Below are 23,529 nucleotides of genomic sequence, written 5' to 3' on the forward strand. Positions count from 1 at the left end.
TCTTTACCTGCCTAAAGTCTTTTATACATGCTGTTGCCTCAGATGTTTTTCTTCTTTCTGCTTTGAGTTGCCGATTCTTTATCCTCAGGAACCACTCAGAGAAGCCTCCCTTAGATAGAAGAACTATCTTCTCTTAAAGTAGTTCTCACATTCTTTCTTACAGATTCCTGTTTGTTTTGTCTTTTCTTTTCTTTTCTTTTCTTTTTTCTTTTCTTTTTTTCTTTCTTTCGAGAGAGAGAAAGAGTACGAGCAGGGTAGGAGCAGAGAGAGAGGGGGACACAGAATCCCAAGCAGCCTCCAGGCTCTGAGCTATCAGCACAGAGCCCGATGAGGGGCTCAAACTCAGGAACCGAGAGATCATGACCTGAGTCGAAGTCACAGGCTTAACTCACTGAGCCACCCAGCTGCCCCTGTTTGTTTTCTTCATAGCATTCATTCCACTTTGTATTTAAAAACTAGTTCCTTGTTCCAGAATATTTTCTGTTTCTCTCATTACAGAAAAACTCCTTAAAGACAGGGACCTCTTTTGTCTTACTCAATTTTGTATCTTTGGCTCACAGTAAATTACTTTTGAATTAATTAGTCATCAGCACAATAATCATATGCTTACATGATGGTGGCCAGTGCTTTCTAGGCATATTGTATACATTATTGCTAGTGCTCATAACTCTATAAGGTAGATAGATATTTCTGCCATATTGTGATTGAGAAAAGTAACTTGCCCAAAGTCACACAGAAAATAAGTGATAAAAATATAATGAGAGCTCAGTTCTCACTGCCTTTGCTCTTTCATTATGACGTGCTACCTACCTCTTATTTATTGTAAATAGTATTGGTATGCTAACATAGGGATCATACTGCTTTGTTATAGTGATTGCAGACGTGGTTTTCTCCTTCCTTCCTTATTCCCCCTTCGTGCAAAAAAGATTACAATAATATTTTAAATGCCTACTAATAGTATATCATGATTTTGACTTTCTGATCAAGCCAAATGAAAATTCGTGTATTTTTATTTAATAATAATATTCATACTGTCTTGTATTAGAACACTTATCCCCTGAGTCTTAACCTCTTAATTCTTCTATATGATATAATTAGCCATTTAAACATGATAGGTATGGAAGGATTTCTTACATGCCTCTTAAGCATCTACTTCTATAGCACAGCCATTGGCAAATAGAAATAATTGAATTCTCAGGATGCCTTGATGGCTCAGTCAGTTAGTTGGGTATTGACTCTTGATACCAGCTTGGGTCAGTGATCCCAGGGTTGTGAGATCGAGCCACATGTTGAGCTCAGCAGTGAGCATGGAGCCTGCTTGCAATTCTCTCGTGCTCTCTCTCCCTCCCTCCCTCCCTCCCTCCCTTTCTCTCTCCCTCTCTTTCTCCCTCTGCCTTTTTCCCCTGCTCTTGCTTTCTTTCTATAAAATTAAAAAAAAAAAAAAAGGGCCAGCTGGGTGGCTGTCTCAAGTTTTAAGCATCCAACTCTTGATCTTGGCTCAGGTCATGTTCTCATAGTTTGTGAGATCAAGCCCATGTCAGACTCACCATAGGGTTTGCTGGAGATTCTCTTTCTCCTTCATCCTCTGCCCCTCCTCCTCTCGCACATGTGTGCATGCATGTGGCATGTGTACACTCTCTAAAAATACATAAACATTAAAAATAAAATTAAAAATACAATAAAATAATTGACTTATCTTCTACAGCATTTTAAAACCATCCCACTGAAGTCCCTCAACTTTTTACCTCTTCATCTCAAATTTTTGTTTGGGTCTTCTTATTTTCTATTTTCTTTTTCTCTCATGTCATTGGAAGAAATGCCCAGTCTTTTCCTAAGATGGCCCCAATCTTTTGGACTTGATTCCATGACAGTTACCTCATTTTAATATTTTCCTCTCTTCTTTTTCATTTTCTTTCATGTTTTTGTATTCTTGTAGCAGTAGTTGTCAAACTTTTAAACTATGATTTCCATGGAGGTTCCTCTGTATATGATATAATTTCCAAAAAAATTGTACTTATAAAGGAAAATGAATTCTTTATGGTAGTATAATCCTATAAAAATGCCCTGGAAAATTTTTATTTAGTCATTGTTATACTGATCTCAACTTCTTCACCATCTAGTTGTTCCTAAACCTTTTGTTAGCATGTAAGCATTTGCTAGGAAATTCAGTTATAATTTCACAATTGTCAAACCTGATGGTGTTTTTTTTTTTTTAATGTTTATTTTTTGAGAGAGAGTGCGTGGGGAGGGGACAGAGAGAGAGACAGAGAGAGACAGAGAAACCAAAGCAGGCTCTGCGCTGCCAGTGCAAAGCCTAATGTGGGGCTTAAACCCACGAAATATGAGATCATGACCTGAGCTGAAGTCAGCATCTCAACCAACTGACCCACTCAGGCACCCCCTGAGTGATCACACTTTTTAAATTAAATCTCTTCTATATGTCCACTCTTGGATCTTCAAACATTTCCTTATTCCTGGCTGTTTCCCTTATATCATCAAACATATACACAATTTCTTTTTCTGCACAATAAAATTAAATGAACCCTTTATTTGGTCCTGTCTCCTTAAATAGTTTTTCCTTGTCTTTGGAAGGACTTTATGAAATAGTAGTGTATATTTCTGCTTGCACTGCATTTACTTCCTCACTTATATTTGGTCTTCAACTCTTTGCCTTCTGGCTTCTCTCCCCATCACTCCCTTGATACTTCTTTGGCAAAAGTATCAAGAAATACCTTTTGCCACATCAAATAAATACATTCTTTCAAGTTTTTCCTTACTTGAACTGAATGAGGCATTTTCATTTTTGGCAGTCCATACCAAGACTGTTCTTTTTTTTTTTTTTTGGACGCTGTACTCTTCAGGCTCTCCTCTGACTCTAGCTTCTTGCTTGGCTTCTTATTCTGATCCTTCTGCCTCTTTATTCTTTATATGGTCTGTTAGCAATCTTATGTATTCCCATCGCGTCTATCTTCTTGCTCATTCATACATTCATCAAATGATACCTGTGGTGCAAGGCACTGTGCTATTGCTGAGATCAGTGTGAACGAAACTGACAGCTACGATGTGAATAGTCTAATAGGAAATACATATAGATTGATTGGCAGTTGTGAAACAGTGTATAAAACATATTCTGTTAAAGGGAATACATAGAATGGATTCTTAACCAAGACTGGAGTGGTCAGGAAAAGGTTTTTGGGAAGAAGTAACATTTGAAAGGGCTGTGGGAAGGTCAGTGTTTCAGACAGAAGCGATAGCATTTGCAAAGAAATAAAAGTAAGGGGGTGCTTGGCTGAAGGATTGAAAATCATTGTACCTTGAGAGTGTTGAGAGAAAGAGGAGAATGGAAAGGGGTAAGATTGAAGGGTTATAAAATAGGCACTTGTTAGTATTCATTCAACAAATAGTGCTCTGTTGTGTAACTTTATAGCTATACTTACACATATGTATACATTTTTTATTTTTTTTAATTTAAAAAAATCTTTGTTTTTGAGAGAACATGCATACAAGCAGGGGGAGGGGCAGAGATGAAGTCAGATACCCAAGCGCTGCTAAAAATAAAATCTTTTAAAAAAGTATATACTGGGGCACCTGGGTAGCTCAGTCAGTTGAGCCCTGGGTCAGGCTCTGATCTGTGCAGAGCCTGCTTGAGATTCTCTCTTTCCTCTCCCTCTGCCTCTCCCCCTCCCACCACACTAGCACTTTCTCCTCTCTCTCAAAATAAATAAACATTTTTTTTAAATCTTAAAAAAAAAAAGTTAACCACATGGCCAATAAACATATGTAAATGTGCTCAAAAGCATTAGTTATCATATTAAAATCGCAGTGTGATACCACTCCATCTCCACCAGTTAGCCTCTAAAAAAATTATGAAAACATTTTTTTATGACTGAGCTTGTGCCATAGCCAGAACTTTTATACATTGATGATGAGAGTGTATATTGATACAACCTCTTGGGAAAACTATTTAGTGCCAACAACTGAAGTTGAATATACACATACCTTATGACCGAGCAATTTTCTCTAGGTATATATCCAAAGGAAGTACATATATGTGCATGTAAGAATGTCCTTAGCCATATTTTTGGAATAAGTAAAAACTATAAACAACTCAATCATTTAACAGCAGAGTGGATTAATTGTAGACTATTCATACAACAAAATAATATATAGCATTGCAAAAGAATGAACAGCTGTAAGCAACATCAATAACCTGAACAGACAATGCTGAGTAAAAGAAACTAGGCACAAAAGGATATGTCCTGTATGATTTTTTTTTATTATATAAAGCTCAAAAATAGGCAAAACTATAATTTATGGTGATAGAAGTTAGAAGATTGGTTACTTCTAGGGCTCGTACCTGAGAGGAAGCATGAAGGATGCATAATCTGCTGGGTGGTAGTTATGTGTGTGTTCACTTTTTAAAATTATTCAACCTCAAAACTTAAGTTATGTATACTTTACGTATATGTTATGCTTTAATAAAAAGTCGAAACACTGAAAAAAGTAATCTCTTCTGAAATTATGATAGTAATAATTACCAATTTTATTTATATAAATAACTTATTTAATTTATGTAAATGATATATAATGTTTGTAATTTGTGTAAATATTATGTAAATAATATATAAATAATTATATACAAAAAGTTAAAACAATGAAAAAAGTAAGAATTTATTCTGAAATTAAGATAGTAGTAATTATTTTATTTATATATACTTTACGTTAAAGCACCTTTTCATATATCAATACTATGATTATAAATATAAAAAAGTATTTTGTAAATTTTAAATTGTAATATTACCAGATATAATTTATTTTTGGAACAATTTTCAATTTTCTAGAGCTGTTTATCTGTTTCTGTTTATGGACCACACCATGGCATAAAAGATTGCATAAGCTACCCTTTCATTTGCTGTTGTAAAATGACAACTAAAAATCATTATCAGAATTAATAAAAAGAGGGGCACCTGAGTGACTCAGTCAGTTAAGTATCCAACTTCGGCTCAGGTCATGATCTCATGGTTCATGGGTTCGAGCCCCGGGTCAGCTTGGAGCCTGACAGCTTGAAGTGCTGACAGCTTGGAGCCTGGAGCCTGCTTTGGATTCTGTGTCTCCCTCTCTGTCTCTCTGCCCCTCCCCCACTCATGCTCTTTCTCTGTCTCAAAAATAAATAAACATTATTAAAAAAATTTTTTTAAAGTATAAAAAGAGAGGCTTTGCTGATCAGTAAAGTGACATCTACTCACTATATCAAAATCAAAAGCTGTTCTTTTTTTGTAAGAAACAGAGTATTTTCATGTTATAACAAATGTTATTTGTAAATAGAGAATAGTCAGGAGATAAATGATCTGGAAGAATACTCTATGCTGTCAGAATTTTACCCATTGAAAATCTTTGGGTTTTGCCCCTAAGCGGTAATTCTAGATAATATCTCTCAGGTTCAAAATAACAAGAAATGTACTAATTTGCTTCATTATTTTAGGTATTGTTCAAGACTACATGTATCAAATACAAGTATCAAATATCTAAAATTACCTATTGCCATGTGAAATAACAATTGTCATTTAAGTCAAGAATGATAGACAACACTCATTTCTTCTTTTTGATATGTAAATATAATTGTTTTGTCTTCAAGGTTTAAAATTTAAGTAATCTTGCAAAGGATGGTTCAACTCTTTGTTACTCTTCTTTTTTACCTTTTAGGGGGAAAAATAGCCATACTTAAGGAGGTAATAAACTTATGCCTTAACATTTGAGACTAAATTTCATGCTTTAAAGTAATGGCTCTTTGCCAGAATCAACTGTGGAGCTTTATAAATATGCATTCTATGATCCTGCCTACTGTAAACCCTTATTCAGTAGGTCTGTGATGGAATCCCAGGGCATCTTCATTCAAGGGAAAAAAAAAAACACCACATATTTCCATATGCAATTCTGATATTCCTCATTGATTACTACTGTCCTAAATTAAAAGGCAGAAGTAATGAATTTGTTCATTTGTTTATTGCTGCTCATGGTAGACAAATATTTTGCTCTCTAAACAACCAGCTTATGTCTAGAAGTAGGAGGTTTAGGGGCAGCTGGGTAGCTCAGTTGGTTAAGTGTCTGAACCTTGATTTCGGCTCAGGTCATGATCTCACAGTTCGTGGAATCAAGTCCTGTGTCGGGTTCCGTGCTGACAGCATGGAGCCCGCTTGGAATTCTCCCTCCCTCCCTCCCTCCCTCCCTCTCTCTCTCTCTCTCTCTCTCTCCCTCCCCCCCCGCCTCCCTCTCCCTGCCCCCCCAAATAAATAAAATAAACTTTAAAAAAAATTATAAGGTTTGCATATTCTGTTTGTTGATAATGCTTGTGTAAAGTAGAGAGGAAAAAGTGAGCATTGTTGATTTATTCAGTATTGGCTTGAGGGAGGAAAAAAAATCATGTTATATGAATAGAAAAGAAATTTTACAGGAAATCACTTTTTAAAGTGAAAATGAAGATCCTAAAATATGAAAATTAATGTTGGTTCATTAAGAAAATGGTAGTTTAGGTACGCTTGGGTGGCTCATTCTTTTGGGCGGCTGATTCTTGATTTTGGCTCAGGTCGAGATCTCACGGTTCTTGAATTCAAGTCCAGTATCGGGTTCTACACTGACAGTGTGGAGCCTGCTTGGGATTCTGTCTCTCTGTTTCTGTCTCTCAAAAATAAATAAACTTTTTTTTCAATTAAAAAAAAAGAAAAAAAAGTAGTTTAGGGGTGCCTGGGTGACTCATTTGGTTAATAAGCATCTGGCGTTGGCTCAGGTTGTGATCTCATGGTTCATGAAGTGGAGCCCCACATGGGCTGTGCACTGACAGTGCAGAGCCTGCTTGGGATATTCTCTCTCTCTCTCTCTCTCTCTCTCTCTCTCTCTCTCTGCCCCTCCTCTACTTATTCTCTCTCTCTTTCAAAATAAATAAATAAACTTAAAAAAAAAAAAGAAAATGGTAGTTTAAGTGGTAAGAGAGTGGAAGATGGAATATGGGGAAATAGGGTATTTGGAGTAGAAAATACTATAGAAAAATGACATTTTTAGTTAAAGTGGTGGAACATTCTGGTAGTGATAACAAGGAAAATAAGATTTTTGTTTGTTTGGTTTTCCCTCACTGAGACTCTGGGGAACAGAAACAAGAATTAATGTTTTACATTGTTTGGGTAGAATCAGTCATGGTAGATGATTTGCTCATTCATTCATAATATTCATTCATTCATTCTAATTGCATAGACAGGAATGTTGGAGAAAAGATTTATCTTTCAGCAGCTATTCTCCTGTTCAGAAACCAGCTCCATCTAGTCTTGGCTATTGTAATCAAGTCATAACCTAATTGGAATATAATTTCTTCTCTGTAAAAACTGAGGGTTATGCTGAATACTTTCACCAGTTTCTAAAATTCTATGCTTTTTATGTGAATTTTAGGTTAATCTCATAAAAACACATTCATTCCATTCATACCATTCTTGCCTAGCGCTCTTTATATTTATTCTCTCTTTTTTTTTGTACATAACATCTATGTCTTGGTACTGATTCCATTGGTTATTTATGTACTTGCTGTCTACCTCACTGGACTGTAAGCTGTTTGAAAACAGAGACACAGGTCACTTTAGTGTCTGCACCTATGCATACAAAATGGATTACTAGTGACAAAATTAAGTTTTTCTTCTTTTAGAAAATAAACTTTAGGGGCACCTAGGTGGCTAAGTCAGTTAAGTGTCCAATTTCAGCTCAGGTCATGATCTCATGGTTCGAGGGTTTGAGCCCTGCGTTGGGCTCTGTGCTGACAGATCAGAGCCTGGACATGCTTCAGATTCTGTGTCTCCCTCTCTCTCTCTGCTCATCCCCCACTCATGCTCTGTCTTTCTCTCTTTCTTTTTTTTTTTTTTTTTTTTTTTATTTATTTTGGGACAGAGAGAGACAGAGCATGAACGGGGGAGGGGCAGAGAGAGAGGGAGACAGAATCGGAAACAGGCTCCAGGCTCCAAGCCATCAGCCCAGAGCCTGACGCGGGGCTCGAACTCACAGACCGCGAGATCGTGACCTGGCTGAAGTCGGACGCTTAACCGACTGCGCCACCCAGGCGCCCCTCTTTCTCTCTTTCAAAAATAAATAAACATTAAAAAAAAATTTTAAAGAAAATTAGCTTTAAAAAAATGTTTACTATATATTTTTGAGAGAGAGTGAGGAGAAGGGGCAGAGAGAGAGGGAGAGAGAAAATCTCTAGGTACCCCTAGAGAATAAACTTCTGAACTACCTTGTTGTAATGCAGGGTCTGTGCAGTTAGAAATAACACTGATGTTAGGAATTCCATCTATTTTATTTACTAGATTATTGTGCCTGGCACATAATTGACACTTCAGTTCTGTGTTTAATAAATATATGAATGAATTGGGGCACCTGAGTGGCTCAGTTGTTTGGGCTTCCGACTTCAGCTCAGGTCATGATCTCATGGTCTGTGAGTTTGAGCCCCATGTTGGGCTCTGTGCTCACAGCTCAGAACCTGGAGCCTGCTTTGGATTCTGTGTCTCCCTCTCTCTCTCATGTTCTGGCTCTCTCCCTTTCTCTCTCGAAAATAAACAAACAATAAAAAATTTAAAAAATAAATATATAAATGAATGAGCAAATAATCATTTATTAAATGTCTTCAAGTTTAAAAACAATATGGATGGGGGGCGGTGCCTAGGTGGCTTAGTCGGTTAAGCATCTAAGTCTTGATTTTGGCTCAGGTCACGTGGGTTGAGCCCTGAGTCGGGCTCTGTGCTGACAGCACACAACAACATCAACAACAACTATGGATAAAATAACATGTTGATTCCACTTATTTCTTTTCAATGATAGATTATTACATACATTGATAAGTGCATGGTTATTTTATCCCTCTTTTTTTTTTTTTTTTAATGTTTATTTGAGAGAGAGAGAGAGCAGGGGAGGGGCAGACAGAGAGGGAGAGAGAAAATCCCAAGCAGGCTCTGTGCTGACAGCAGGGCCCGATCCCAAGAACTGTGAGATCATGACCTGAACTGAAATCAAGAGTTGGACGCTTAACCCACTGAGCCACCCGGGTGCCCCCAAGGACATGGTTACTTTAGTTACAAAAAAGTGACTATAAAATATATGGTTATATAATATAGTTAACACTTAAGCAGTGGAAGAGATCTGTATTCGTTACTGTTTTCATAAACATCAGCTAAATTTTAAGTGTGTATACATTACAATGTATGGCTCTGATAGCACATACTAGGCTGCAGATAATTTCTTTACCTTGCTTGAACTGTGCACCTGGATATCTCTTCTCTCCCTTCCCCTCCCATTAATGCTTTCCTCACCCTGTTTGGGCTCTGAAACCCCATGCTAGAGACCCCTCCTTCCCCTCATCCCCATAGATGACCCTCCTCACCCAGCTAGGCTTCTGACACCCACCCCCTGGGTCCTTCTCATACTCACATCTTTGACTCTGTCTGAACTCCACAGTTCTTAAAGCTCTGTTGAAAAAGTATTCTTATAAGATATTTGAAAATTGTAAATAAACCATAAATGTTTTACTCAATAATTTATGCCATAGATATGACATTGAATGTCTTATTTTTTCTAGGACAGACTTAAGTAATATCTTTTGAAAATAATATAAGTGAATTTAGAATGTAGATAACTAAAATGGTTAGTTGAATAGTATACTCCATTCTATATTTCATAAGTCTTAAGTTATTTTGAAAATAATTGTGAAGTTTTTAGATGAAAAATAGTACTTACAAGAAAAAAATATGATGTATTAAAATGATTGTGGAATTCAAATTAGTTTTCTTAGGGGCACCTGGGTGGCTCAGTTGGTTAAGCATCCAGCTCTTGGTTTTGGCTCAGGTCATGATCTCACTGTTTCGTGGGTTTAAGCCCACATTGGGCTCTGCACTGTGACAGAGCTTGGGATATTCTCTCTCTCCCCCTCTCTCTGCCCCTTCCCCACTCATTCTCATTCTCTCTCTCTCTCTCTCTCTCTCTCTCTCTCAAAACAAATAAATAAACTGAAAAATTTTAAAAACCCAAAAAACAATAATAAAATATAATCAGGAAGAAGTGATGTGATTAAGTAAATATGTGATAGCAAACTATTAATTTACTTAAACTGAGAGGAGAAAAATTTGTTAAAAAAGAGCATCACCTACTAGTTATTCTTGGACTTCATAATCTTTTAGAAACCAAATATCCAGTAGACCTGCAGCCAGTACATTTTTCCAGTGGACATGCCAAGTATGATGACTGTCAAGCCTGAAGTGTTTTTAACAGAATGAATGCTGTGTCTCTTCAATGCAGAACTATGTTGGCACATTGGAGGTGCCAGGCATTTTGTTTTAGAATATCTGACATGAAACCATAGCCTTGGGATTTATCAGCTTATTGAGATAGTTAATAGAGAGATGGAAGAGTGAGGCAATTCTCAAACCATTTGCAAGGACTTTTTGTAAGTTTTTTAACTCTTTCAGGTGCTATAGTAGCTTCATATTTAGAGTGTAAAAAAATAAGTAAAACTCAATTTTTTAAACAATGTACAGATGTTTATAATTACATTTTTCAGTATAATAGTGTTTGCATCTGATATCAAGGAGCATTCATTATTATATATATATGTATATTATGTATATATATATATATATAAAATATGTGCGTTATATCATTAGTTTAGTTTTTGTTAAATTTTAAAGCATTCCCAACAGAAAGTATCCTCCTTGTTGCCACAAATATTTCCATTCATGGCTGCTTGTTTGACAGTTGAACAGAAGCATCTTATTTCCAGAGTCCCCCTTCCCCCGACCTTTTATCATTCATCTGTGCATGGAGTTAAGGTCTGTAGTATTAGTTGTGTACAACTTTTATTTATTTTGTTACTTACCTTAAAGTAAATAGGGTAGTTTTCAGAAAAGTCATAAAGTAAGTGGGCTCTCTGACAAATTTGGCCTTTACTTTCTGATCCAAAAGCAACGGAACATTACACGCTAGCCATCAGGTCAAGAAGGGTGAGGTTGAGGATACAAATTCCAGAAAAGGAATGATAACTTATAGAGTTCTTTTTAGCAGATCATCTTAGAGCAACTCTGAGGCTACATACTGTCCATGCATAATCTTAATTTTTATTGAATTTATTGATTTATTATATATTTTAGCAAAAGAACATCTATGAGCCCACCATCCAGCCCTACTTATTTCTGTTCATCCTTTGCCCTGTCCTTTCTCCCCATCAAAGGAAATCATCGTTCATCATTCCTTTCTTTTGTTCTATCACATATGCTTTTTATTTTTTACTGTTGCACAATCTTCGTATTCTTTATTGGTACAACCTACTTCAGGATTGTTTTGAAATTAAGTTAAGAAATGTATATAATAAGCTTTGCACAGTGCCTGACCCATCCCCAAATGGCACTTGTGTTATTAATGTTCTTTTGTGGAGAGAGAAGAAGAAAAGCATGCCTTTTCTCAGCTCTTTTCTATGTTTTATCTTCCTGAACACTTCCAGGGAAAGGTAAGAAAGTATGAGGGTTTGAAGTCTTTTCACCTTTTCATGGGACTGAGCAATTTACAGAATGAAGCAGTAGAGAATGGGATTTGGACTATCCCCGGTTAGGGAACTGAGTTCCCAACTGAGAAAAATAAATAAATAAACTGCCCTGTTAAGTTTCCAATTTTTCCCTTCTCTTTCACACTGCTTTGTGCCCTTGGGATAGGCTTTCTGTCTACTTTGAGTTTGATGCAGTATAGTGAAACTCCTCATAGCCAGTGTTGAAGAATAAAAGACCGAATTGACCTAGAAAATAATCAGTGACATAAATGGATCAGTTAGAGTTTACTGAATGATCAAGCAAACAAACCCCCCACCCAGCCCATTTTTACACTGTTCACCTTCCCACCCAACATTGGGAAGCCTTGGTTTGTTTTCAATATCTGAAAATAATTTCAGTCCTCCATTTCTTCCTTCCCCCTGATGGCCCTATGATCTGCAATATTGCACCACTCAAGACAAATTCTTGATCTTCTGAGCTTTTTTTCCAATTTCTGCCTAATTTCCTTTTTTTCATACACTCATGTTAATAATTTCTATTAATAGAGTTATTTATTATATCACATCTGTCCTAATTCTACTACATGGATATTTAAGCAATGCACTTACCTGGGATTTTGGTCAACTAAAATTCATAATGTACCATTAAGTGAGTTGATTAAACATTACTGCATAATTAGCAGCATTCATAGGAAAAATAGGTAAGACAACAGTCACCTCAAGCCTGGCTGACCAGGGAAAGAGTTCCTTAGACAACAGGGGTACCTGGCTGGCTTAGTTGATAGAACATACTACTCTTGATATCAGCATCATGAGTTCAAGCCCCACATTGGGTGTAGAGCTTACTTAAAATAAAATAAAAAATAACAATAAAAAAAAGAGGGGTGCCTGGGTGGCTCAGGTGGGTAGGCATCCAACTCTTGATTTCTGCGCTGGTCATGATCTCACGGTTGCTGAGTTTGAGCCCTGCATCAGGCTCTGTCCTGGCAGCGCAGTACCTGACTGGGATTCTCTCTCTCTCTATCTTCTCTCTCTCTCTCTCTCTCTGCCCCTCCCCTGCTCATGCTCTGTCTCTCAAAGTAAAGAAGTAAAACATTTAAGAAAAAAAGTAAAATTATTTCTCAATTAAAAAAAAAAGAGAAAGTGCCTTTAAGTAAAAAGAGCAGTTTTTACCAACTGTTACATTAATCCTAACTAAATTTCACTTTATTCCTTTGGGCAGGTTTTCCTGCCTTGCATGATCTGTGATGCATTATGACACACAATATATCCCTCTTAAGCCTGTGTCATTCATAAATTTGATATCTTTGCTTAGGCTGTTGATGTAGTAGCCACCTCCCTCCAGGTGAACCTGTACATTTTTGGGTACTTTTGCTTAGAGTCATCTGTTTTATTAAGTCTCCATTTCTTGATCTCGGTCATGAGAACTTGATAATATTTTCTTAAGGTATTTTACTGAATTTAGGATAACTATACCTGTAGCATTTTCCTGATCCTCCAAAAGAAGACCCTTAAAAAGCAAATTAGATTAGCATTCAGCTTGGCCTTCATAATTTCACTTTTTACAAATAGAAGTTGTGTGAAGAGATATTTTTATCCATAAGGTTTATTAGGAACAGTGAGAGACATAGCTTGCTCTTATACAGTTTTCACTTGTGCTTGTTCTATTCCTCTTTCTCTTTTTTTTTGAAAATAGCTTTACTGATGGATAATTTACATATCATGAAATTCACCCATTTAGAGTGTACAAGATTCAATAGTGGTTAGTTTGTTTGTTTTTTTTAAATTTTTTAAAAAAATTACTTATTTCTTTTGAGGGAGAGAAAGAGAGAGAGAGAGAGAGAACCATGCATAGGGGAGGGGCAGACAGAGAAGGAGAGAGAGAATCCCAAGCAGACTCCATGCTGTCAGTGCAGAGCCCACTGTGGGGCTCGAACTCACAAACTGTGAGATCGCTACCTGAGCCGAAACCAAGAGTCAGATGCTTAACTGACTGAGCCACCCAGGTGCCCCACCATAATCCAAATTTAGAACATTTTTACCATCCTAAAAAGAAAACTTGTGACCATTCTCTCTTTCTCTTAAAAAAAAATATCTAGAAGTGATTTTATTTTGTTTTCTAAGGAAGTCTTTCCTCAGGAAACTGCCTTTCCATCATGGATTTCCTATTCTCTTTCTTCATATTCTGTGTTTGTAAACCTAGAATTTCATTCCTTTCTTATCTAATTTAAAAGATAACACAAGAAAAATAGATGTGACCTCTTAACATGAGGTAGTTAGCACCAACTTAGGGCTATTTTTCATGGATTGTCAAAAATTCTTTCACTGGGCAGTGGATACTGTAAAACTGTAATTTGGATTGAATTTAGGAGCAAATGACAATAGCATTAACAGCATGATTCATAATATTTTAATATTATAAATCTTTTAATATTTTTATGTCTTATGGGAAGCAGATTTAAAAGTAAGGCCATTGTATATGGTTGGGTTGTACATTCATAGCTTGGAGGGAATTTCTTCAAGGTAATGGGGTAAAAGAAAAGTTTAAATGAAGATTTAAGTCTTAGGTTGTTTGGAGTAGCAGAGCCAACCCAGTTATGTCTGAAATCATAGCCTGTGATGGTAATGACCATATTAACTGCTTCTTCCCTTAGGTAGACATGATAAAACTTCTGACTTCTTTAATTTCCAAACACTTGTGTCAGTTAGTCAGAAAATACCTTTGTTGAAGGAATGAGTCCATACTTCCCACACCTTCCATTTGTCCTTGCATGTTACTTTGTTTGTTTTGGGGGCTAGGTTGTGGGGAGGGCTAAGATATGGTAAGTTCTATAATTAGTTACTTTCCTGTGTGTTTTTATTAACATTGCTTTTATACCTCTAATATAGATTCAACTTTATATACTTCTTTGGGAAGGGTAGTGTGTCTCATTCCACACGAGTTTGTTTTGTTTTGATTTATTTTAATAATTAGAGAAGTGGAGAAATAGTTCCAACTAGTGAAGTACTGGTGATGGGGCTATTAGTAGGACAGTTTTTTTTTTTTTCTTGATGTAAATATATTTTGGTAGATCTTTCTCTTTTCATCTAAATTCTTTTTATTTTCATATTGCTTTTAGTTTGAACAAAAAAACAAAAAAGGACTTGAGTATGCTTCTCTTTTAAGTAACTGTCGTTTTCAACATGGATTTAGAAATAATTGTTTTAAAATCTATATCTGATGATAGTGCCATTTTTGTTTTACTTAGTTTCTCCCTGCTCTCCTCCCTATGTTATTTGAAAGATACGAATTATTTACTTAAGGCTTTTAGCAGCATTGTAACAAACAGAAAAATTGAGTCCAGGCATATTATGTTCAGGCAAATACTGAACTTGCCAGATGTTTTAAAGATGAAAGTTTCAAGAGTTAGGTAATAGAGTTTTTCAAAAGAAAATTTTCAAGTTGACTCTTTACTATGAATGAAGATAACATTTAATAGTAAATCTTCTAATTTTAGCTTTCCTTCACAACATTCTTCCTGATCCCTATCCACGTCAAAATTAGGGCACATACTTCAAAGATTAATTAATTGGAAGGATCAAAGTATTCATGCATTCAGTGATCACTTAACTGAAAGTATTGTTTGTTATCAAGGATAAAATGTCCGTGGTGCTACCTTTGTTTTTTAATCACTCATGCAAATAAATTAATAATCTTTTTTATTTGTCGGAATTTTGGGTTTCTTGGAATACTAGGCAAGTCTCTTAAGTCCTGTTTCTCAGTTCTTTTGTAAATGGGCATATGATTCTAATTGGTCTTTTGAAATTCCTTCCAACATTGATTCTACTACCTTTACAGGATATTTTGAGACTTATTCATGCCCAAAACCATACAATAGTAACTATAAAAGAATATATATTTTTTAAGTTTTTATTTATTTATTTTGAGAGAGACACAGAGAGTGTGAGCAGGGGACAGGCAGAGAGAGAGAGGGAGAATCCCAAGCAGGCTCCATGCTGTCAGGGCAGAGCCCAATGTGGGGCTCAAACTCATGAAACTATAAAAGAATTTTTTTAATAGTAGATATAAATGTAATTTTATAGACAATGATTATAAAATACATCAAAAAGATATGGATTCTTTAGTCTGGGATATAAAACTAATCATAGTCTAGTTTAGGCATTTACGGTTTCTGATTTAAGAGTATCCTATTCTTGTGCCTTTCTGGAGTATAAATACAGAATAGAGATGACATTATTTCCTTGAGCTCTGACATTCCTTGTTTAGCTTGTTTTGGGAGACAAAAATGCATTTTGAGAGTGAATTAAAATATTTGCTAAAAGGTGCTAAGAAGAACAAGACTAGACTAATGGTCTCACTGGTGAAGCCAATTTAAAGCTAATTATGAGTATGCTAAGTTACACTCTTATTACAAAGGAAGATAATGGACCATTTTGGGTTATTTGATATTTCTTATATTTTGTCTAATTTTGTCCAATTCTAAAATTTAATAAGTTTGGAGACCATCTTAAACATAAGGGATAAAGCCAAGAAGAAAACAGGGGACCGAACTAATGGAAAATTCATTCTTCAGTTCAGTAAAATTACATAATAAAAGAAAAATACTTGCTAATCTTTATGACAGTAATTATATGGATTTGTGTGTGTGTTCTCCTTATTAATTAATTTCATGCTCATTTGTTAGGTTATTGACTTATACTCTTTTAAATTTTTTTCTCCTTCCCCCTACAGAATCTGTCTATGATCTTCTCCCAAAGGAGTTACAGTTACCTCCATCTAGAGAAACATCTGTAGCATCAATGAGTCAGACAAGTGGTGGTGAGGCAGGCTCGCCTCCTCCAGCTGTAGTTGCTGCTGGTATGCATTTCATTTTACTTTATTAAAGAAAAGTAGTGTATTATCTGGCCAACATGAACAGTGCTGGCAAAGTCCATATCAAAAAGAGTGTGATTTGAGGGTTTGTTTTAGGAGGTTTTAAAACATATACTTTTAACCTTAAAATATTTCAATATGCATTTCTTGAGATAATTCTTCTTAAAATTTCACATTGGCACATCTGTTAGTGCCATTTCCTTTCTAGGAGCTTATTTTCAGCTATGGAAACAAATTTGAAGTTCTTTTGTTGACTGCTCATAAAAAGGTTACATACCAAGCTATGGATAGAAAATTACATTTGAGTCTCTATTTTAAACAATTATTTTTAAAAATTTGCTGAAAGGGAAAAATATTTGATTTTGTATAACCTGAAAAAGGACTCTAGCACTCAAGTCTCTTTTCTGTTTGTAGCATGTTACTACAACCTTTTCCCTACATTTAAAAACATGTGACTTAAGACTTCTTTTAAATTCAGTTGAAAGTAATGGGAAATTTGAATGTAATTTTTATATAAAGGTATTTTGATATATCAGTGAAAAAGTATAGAAAGTAATGTTTGAAATTTATCAAGTTTATTTTTACTCAGCTCTCAAATCATACACTTTATAATTACATAAAATTGGTTCAATTTTTTATTGAACCAGAATAAAAGATTGACAGATAAGGTAATAGAAAAAGTCTTGATTATTGATAAATTAATGAGTGCTTACAATAATACTAGATTGCCCAACTGTAATTCTTTTTTTAGTTGGGTTTTATAGATTGCAAAGTGTATTTGGTTTTTTAAAACAAAGGAAAATATATATATATATATATATTCTCTGAAGTTGTATCTATCGTTCTAAATAGAGGTTTCTTATCCAATGATACCTCTCATCTTTTAAAATGGTACTTAACATCCATCGCAGCATTGTTTTCAGTAAATTCATTTCATTTCAAAAAGAATGGTGAAGTGAAAGGTGATTTAAATGAGGATTTGGTACTATAATAGGACTTCATATATTTTTCTTGTATGCGTTAACCAGTGTATCATTAACCTTGTGTACCAGTCTTTTCCCTGAGCTGTATACGGCAGTATGCAGCCTTTCTGGCTGAGGGCAGGAAAACTTTAAACATAGCAAGGAAACTTATCAGCCCTGCTCACTGTTCATGTGTTGCCAGACATTTTCTAACAGATTCTGTGGATTTAATTGTGAACTTTTAAACAGTCAAATTGGTAAGATGACCTGGTTTTACATTATATGCACTGGGTTCTGGAATATTTTTTTCTGGAATTTAAAATTTTAAATATTGCTTAAAATTGTATCAGATGATAAAATATGAAAAAAGGTTGTAATGAAATATTTCACTTTAAATCCACAAGTAGAAATTGACTAACTGATTTCTTTTATATCTTTTGAGATTGTTTTTTATAGACTTGTTGAATCTATATAGAACTAAAAGTCTGTTTCTTCTGTGCTTTTTAACATCTGTTGACAGTAGATCCAGTTCCTTTTAAAAGCTGAAAAAATGTCAGTTAGGTTTGGAAAAGAACACTTCCTTTTAAATAATGCCAAACTCAGTTTCAAATTGTTATATATAAATATTGAAAGTTCTTGAATTTGAATCACTAATAGAATGTTGATCCTCCCTCCCTCCATATATTTCAGAAAATCCTATCCACATAAATTAAATTGAAAGATATGAGTTGAAAAATCATAAAAATAAGAGAATTAACCAAAGGACGTATTCTGAAGTAATAAATTCTTACTAGATTGAGAAGTTATTCACATTATAAAGATGATGAAGAGAGTAAGGGGGTGACATTGGCAGTTGTCTTATATTCACATACAGAAAGTTTCTGTGGTCTACAACCAAGTCATTTGTAACTTTTTTTTACATAACTTTACTTTAGTAACCAATATAATATTATTCTAGGATTCTGTCTTATTGGTAAAATAGTTTTTGTCATATAACATTATAGGTAAGAGAGTTTATATTACAGAGTAATTATTGTAGGGAAATCAGTTAGTGTATATCATTATAGAGTTGCTTTTTTATTTAACATATTAATATCTTTAGTGACATAACTGTCAAAGAGAAGGATTTGGAGTAAATTACCAGTTACTCAGTGTTTCCTGACCAAAAGACTTGACATCTAGGGAAAGGCACATTAATTTAGACTTCTGTGAGTTTTTTTTTAAATCTATACATTTGCTGTTTAAATATGAAATGCATAAAAATGATGACTCTTGATGTAGTTAATTCTTCAGAGTTTTGAAGGAGCCGGATTGGCTGCTATCAGGTATGAGGGCCTGGTGGGAACAGACTTCTAGTTCTGCCATAAAGGTTTGTGTTTCACAAGTTCTAAATCAATTTAAATTTTAAAATTTAGAGGCTGGGCATGTAGGTGTTCATGTACTTTTTTTATTACTTAATTATTAAAAATGTGTTTCTCAGATTCGCCAATCTAGATTTTTTCCCTTTACATATTACTGAGGGAATGAGTAAAATTGGTGCTGCTAATCCACAATCCAGAATATTGGGTAAAAAAGTATCTCTTAAAATTTTTCTGCTTGTATGCTATTCACACTTTTACATACTCCCATCAGTAAATTCTTTTTATCTGGTAAGTTTCAGAGTTGGGGCTGAGAGAAAGAGAGATTACTTCGACACCTCCTCTCCTCTCCATGGGCCAAGTGTCAGAATTTGGGAGGTGTAGTTGAGAGTCGCCAGTCTTCAAATTGTACTCCTCATTTTTTAAAGACCTCTGCTTTTGTCCCACTAGAACGGTAGTTGAGAGTTCAAGGTTCAATATGTGAATGAATAAGTTTTAGAAATACAGACCTTCTGAACATTATTATAAGTTCTTAGTAGTTAAGACGGGCCATTTTCCTAACACAAAAAAAGTTATCCAAATGAATTAATGGCATTTTTGGCAAAATAAGGAGTTGCTCAAGAAATGCAAATTGTGAAAGGATTCTTTTTGTTATTTGGGTTTTTTTTGTGGGGTGGAGGGAATCCTATAGTATAGGTTATAAAGAACTAAAATGCAAGTATTATTTTAGAAAACTAAAACAGTGACACCAGAGTTGAGGGAGTTTTTGCAAAAAGATATGGCAGGCAATTTTCTTAAATAACAGCTTTGTTGATATATAACTCATATACCAATCAAGTATTTTTTTTAACCTACTTACATGTTTATAATTTTTAATCCTTAGATTTACTTAAGTAAAATAGGAAGTCTTTCACAGAAGTGAACAATAAACTTTAATCTTCATTTTAAGAAATCAGATTGTTTTCTTTTTCTATCCCAGACTCTTTTTCTTCATTTTGGTATATGGCATTATGTTTATTAGTTTATATCAAAATAAGATTTTGCTAAGGTAACTGTTTAAGGTTTCTTGATAATTTTTATGCTAATTCATGAGATAAACAATGAATAATTAATCAAACCATAGGTTTTATAATTCAGCCAGAGAATCTTAAGAATAATTGGTGATTCTTTTGTTATTTGTTTTTGTAAAATTGTTACTTTCAGTAATTATATATTAATACTTCTAGAAGTAATACAGTCTCAAGACACTTTTTAGCATGTGTAGGTATACCAGCAGATTAGGCATGTAAATAGAAATGTCTGTTGACTATCTCTACTAGTTAGATGACTACAGGTTTTTAAAAAGGCTGTAATTTTAGTTAATAACTTTACGTGAAGTGATCCATCTAATAAACTTTTCTGTTGGAAGAGAGAGACTTATTAAATAGTGCTTTGAATTTTGTGCTATAGCAGTTAATAAATCACAAGTATCTAACAGGTATTTGCTATACTGAAAGAACCTAATTGAGTGCTATTTATATTAGAGGAGAGGACACGAGAGAGCTAAATGAATGTCCTGTAATCAAAGAAGGACAACCATGTTTCAATTTGTTTCAGACATCTTAATCACCTAATAAAATCATAGAATTTCTAAACCATCGATAACAACAGACTGTATAAAAAAATGAATTAAAGAAACTGTAAGTTACCACTTTTGAGTTCCTACTATGTAAGAGGAATTGTGGTAGACAATTTGCATCATCATCATATCTCAATGCTTCCAGGCACAAGCTACCTCTCTTCTTTCCTGCTGGGATCTAAGTTCTTTTCTTCTTGCTACTGCACTTCAGAGAATTGTGTGCTGTTATTTCACTTAAGGAAACTGTAGTTCCTGGACTAAGCAGTGTGTAGGATATTGAATTGGAAAAGCCATACTCCCCTTTAACTCTGCAAGTTTCAAGATCTACAAAATGGGAATATGGGGGTACCCGGATAGCTCAGTCACTTGAGCATCTGACTCTTGATTTTGGCTCAGATCATGATCCTGGGGTTGTAGGATTGAGCCCCACCTCTGGCTCTGCATGGATTGTGGATCCTGCTTAAGATTCTCTCTCTTTCCCTCCGCCCCTTTCCCCTGCTTGCGCACGCTCACTCTCTCAAATTAAAAAAAAAAAAGAAAAAATGGGAATATGATTTCTAGAAGAATATTAAGTTTTAATAAAAGTGATTCACAACTTATTTACTATGTTAGAAGGTATTTATAGTTATATAATTTGCATTTTCTTGAGTTGAATAAATTTTGAGAGCCAGTTTGTCTTTGATTGCTGTCCTAGGTTAACTAGGTAAACATATTTCAGAGTTTTGGCCATTTATTTAGTATACTATTCCTAAAATTAAACTCAAAACTCATTACCTGGAAAGATGATTCACCTATGTAACCTATATATTGATGTGGTGAGCTAAAGTATGAGTTAATCTTGGTTGTTCCATATGGCCATTTCTACTTTTTCTAGAAAACAGGACCACTTCAGAAGGAAGTCAGATTCTAGTTACAAACATGTTGCAAGTACGTTTAAAAACTCTGCTCCTCTTGGGGCACCTGGGTGGCTCAGTTGGTTAAGCGGCCGACTTCAGTTCAGGTCGTGATCTTGCAGTTCGTGGATTCAAACCCTGCATCCGACTCTGTACTGACAGCAACGTGGAGCTTGCTTTGGATTCTGTATCTCCCGCTCTCTCTGCCCCTCCCTCTGTATCTCTGCCCCTCCCCCACTCCTGCTCTTCTGTCTCTCAAAATTAGATAAACATTAACAATTTTTTTAATAAAAAATAAAAACTCTACTCCTTATTCTGTCTTTTTATTGTAATTATATAGTAAATCTAAATGTATACATTTATACATACAGAAATATATATGTATGTGTATATAGATTTATGTTAACATCTGCGCTATTAAAATGAAAAGCATAAACAAACTTGGGCCATAATGGTTAATTCAGAAACAAGTACTAATTCAAGAGGCTAACTGTATTATGAATTATCGTTGACAAAAAGTACACACAACTTGTTGATTTATTCCTTAAATGTCCGCTTATAACTTTTAGCAACAACTTTATAAATAACTGCGATTTATTCTGTTTCTGTTAGAAAAAGCACATTTTTATATTACCTGAGTCTGTAGATTAGCATTTTAAAACTGCTCACAGATTTGCAACCTTTCATAGACAAAATACATACATAAAATAGACACCGTTTCTATCTGTATGTATTTTACACAATTTCACATTAACAAAGCAATGCACAGAAGTGGACTTACTTTCTTATATCACCAATAAGATTGATGATATCATAAGTAAAAGGTGTTACCATACTAATTGCCATAAGTAATTGTTTTATAACAATTAGTTGTGTAAATATATGAATAAAGTTATATAAATAGTACTCCAGCTGGGGCAGGAGTGAGGAGAAGGGATTAGGGTAGGATACAACAAGAGATTTCATCTGTTTCTGTTACTTTTCTTCTCTTAAACATAAAATCATATGTAGTAAAATGTTAACATTTGTTAAAATACGAGCAAAGGAAACATAAGTATTAATTTTAAATATTTCATATTTTAAAAAACACCATGTAGCAGTTGATTAAAATAAGTCAAAATGAGGTGCCTGGGTGGCTCTGTCAGTTAAGCGTCTGATTCTTGGTTTCAGATCACATCATGATCTCACAGTTCACAGGTTTGAGCCTCGCATTGGGCTCCACACTGACAGTATGGAACATGTTTAGGATTCTTTATCTCTTCCTCTCTCTCTGCCTCTCCCCCACTTACACATACTCTCTCTCTCCCTCTCTCTCTCTCTCTCTCTCTCTCTCTCTATCTCTCAAAATAAATAAATTTTAAAAAGGTAGAAATTATTTTTTAAAAAGTTTAAAAAAAGTAAGTCAAAATGTCCAATCAACTATGTTTTTAAAAAGTAATAAAGGTGAGGCACCTGGATGGCTCAGTTGGTTAAGTTTTCGACTCGATTTCAGCTCGGGTCATGATCTCATGGTTCGTGAGTTCGAGCCCCACACTGGCTCTGTGCTGATAGCCTGAAGCCTGCTTGGGATTCTCTGTCTCCCTCTCTCTGCCCCTGCCCAGCTCTCTCTCATGCATGTGCTCTTCTCTCTGTCAAAATAAATAAATACACATTTAGAAAGGTAATAAAGGTATGAGCTATATAGGACGCTTGGTGAACTTATTTTTGGCATAAGTGAGGGTACCTTATCTTTCATTCATAAATGCAAGTAGATGTCTATCAGTAGTATTTATTTAGCCCACTGAGGTAAAACTCATTCCCCCCATGTCATTCCTTCATGAAAAGGTGTTACTGTCAATTAAATTTAATCAGAAAATAAATGAGAAAGCACCTCAAAGTGCCAGGACTATACAGGCATATTCTAGATATCACTCACACACACATGCACACACACACGTATTATAATATGGATTTTGGAATCTTAAGGATCTAATTTGAATCTCATTACTATCATTTCTATCATATAGACAGAATTTTGTGGAAGTTAAATAAATTTGTAATATTGCCCCTGTGAATAGACATTGATACCAACTTTTTCTTAAGGTTATTAGGAGTATAAATATGTAAAATGCTTAACATTACCTAACAATTAGTGATCATTCAGTAAACATTGACTTTTCTCCCACATGTGTATCATGTGTTCATTTGTTCATTTGTATAATGTGTATCATGTGTTCATTTGTTCATGTGTTCACTTGTTAATAAGGTTTTAAAAAATAGATC

General features: G+C 34.8%; 1 protein-coding gene across 6 annotated transcripts in view; it reads left to right on the forward strand.

The window, feature by feature from the left end:
• The window catches only part of NFAT5 (nuclear factor of activated T cells 5), a 122,069-nt gene that overhangs the window by 28,400 nt on the left and 70,140 nt on the right, over nt 1–23,529 (forward strand). For 5 of the 6 annotated variants that reach the window (XM_047078672.1, XM_047078673.1, XM_047078671.1 and 2 more), the window contains one exon: nt 16,296–16,421. In XM_047078672.1, the coding sequence (XP_046934628.1) occupies nt 16,296–16,421 (126 nt within the window). Of the gene's footprint in view, nt 1–16,295; nt 16,422–23,529 lie in introns of those variants that run through there. The other variant, XM_047078677.1, reaches the window with a different exon arrangement.

This window comes from Lynx rufus, unplaced genomic scaffold (assembly GCF_022079265.1).
Source record: "Lynx rufus isolate CCGP_SWC_20201006 ecotype Redwood Valley unplaced genomic scaffold, mLynRuf1.p SCAF_16, whole genome shotgun sequence".
In the NCBI taxonomy this organism is placed as follows: domain Eukaryota; kingdom Metazoa; phylum Chordata; class Mammalia; order Carnivora; family Felidae; genus Lynx; species Lynx rufus.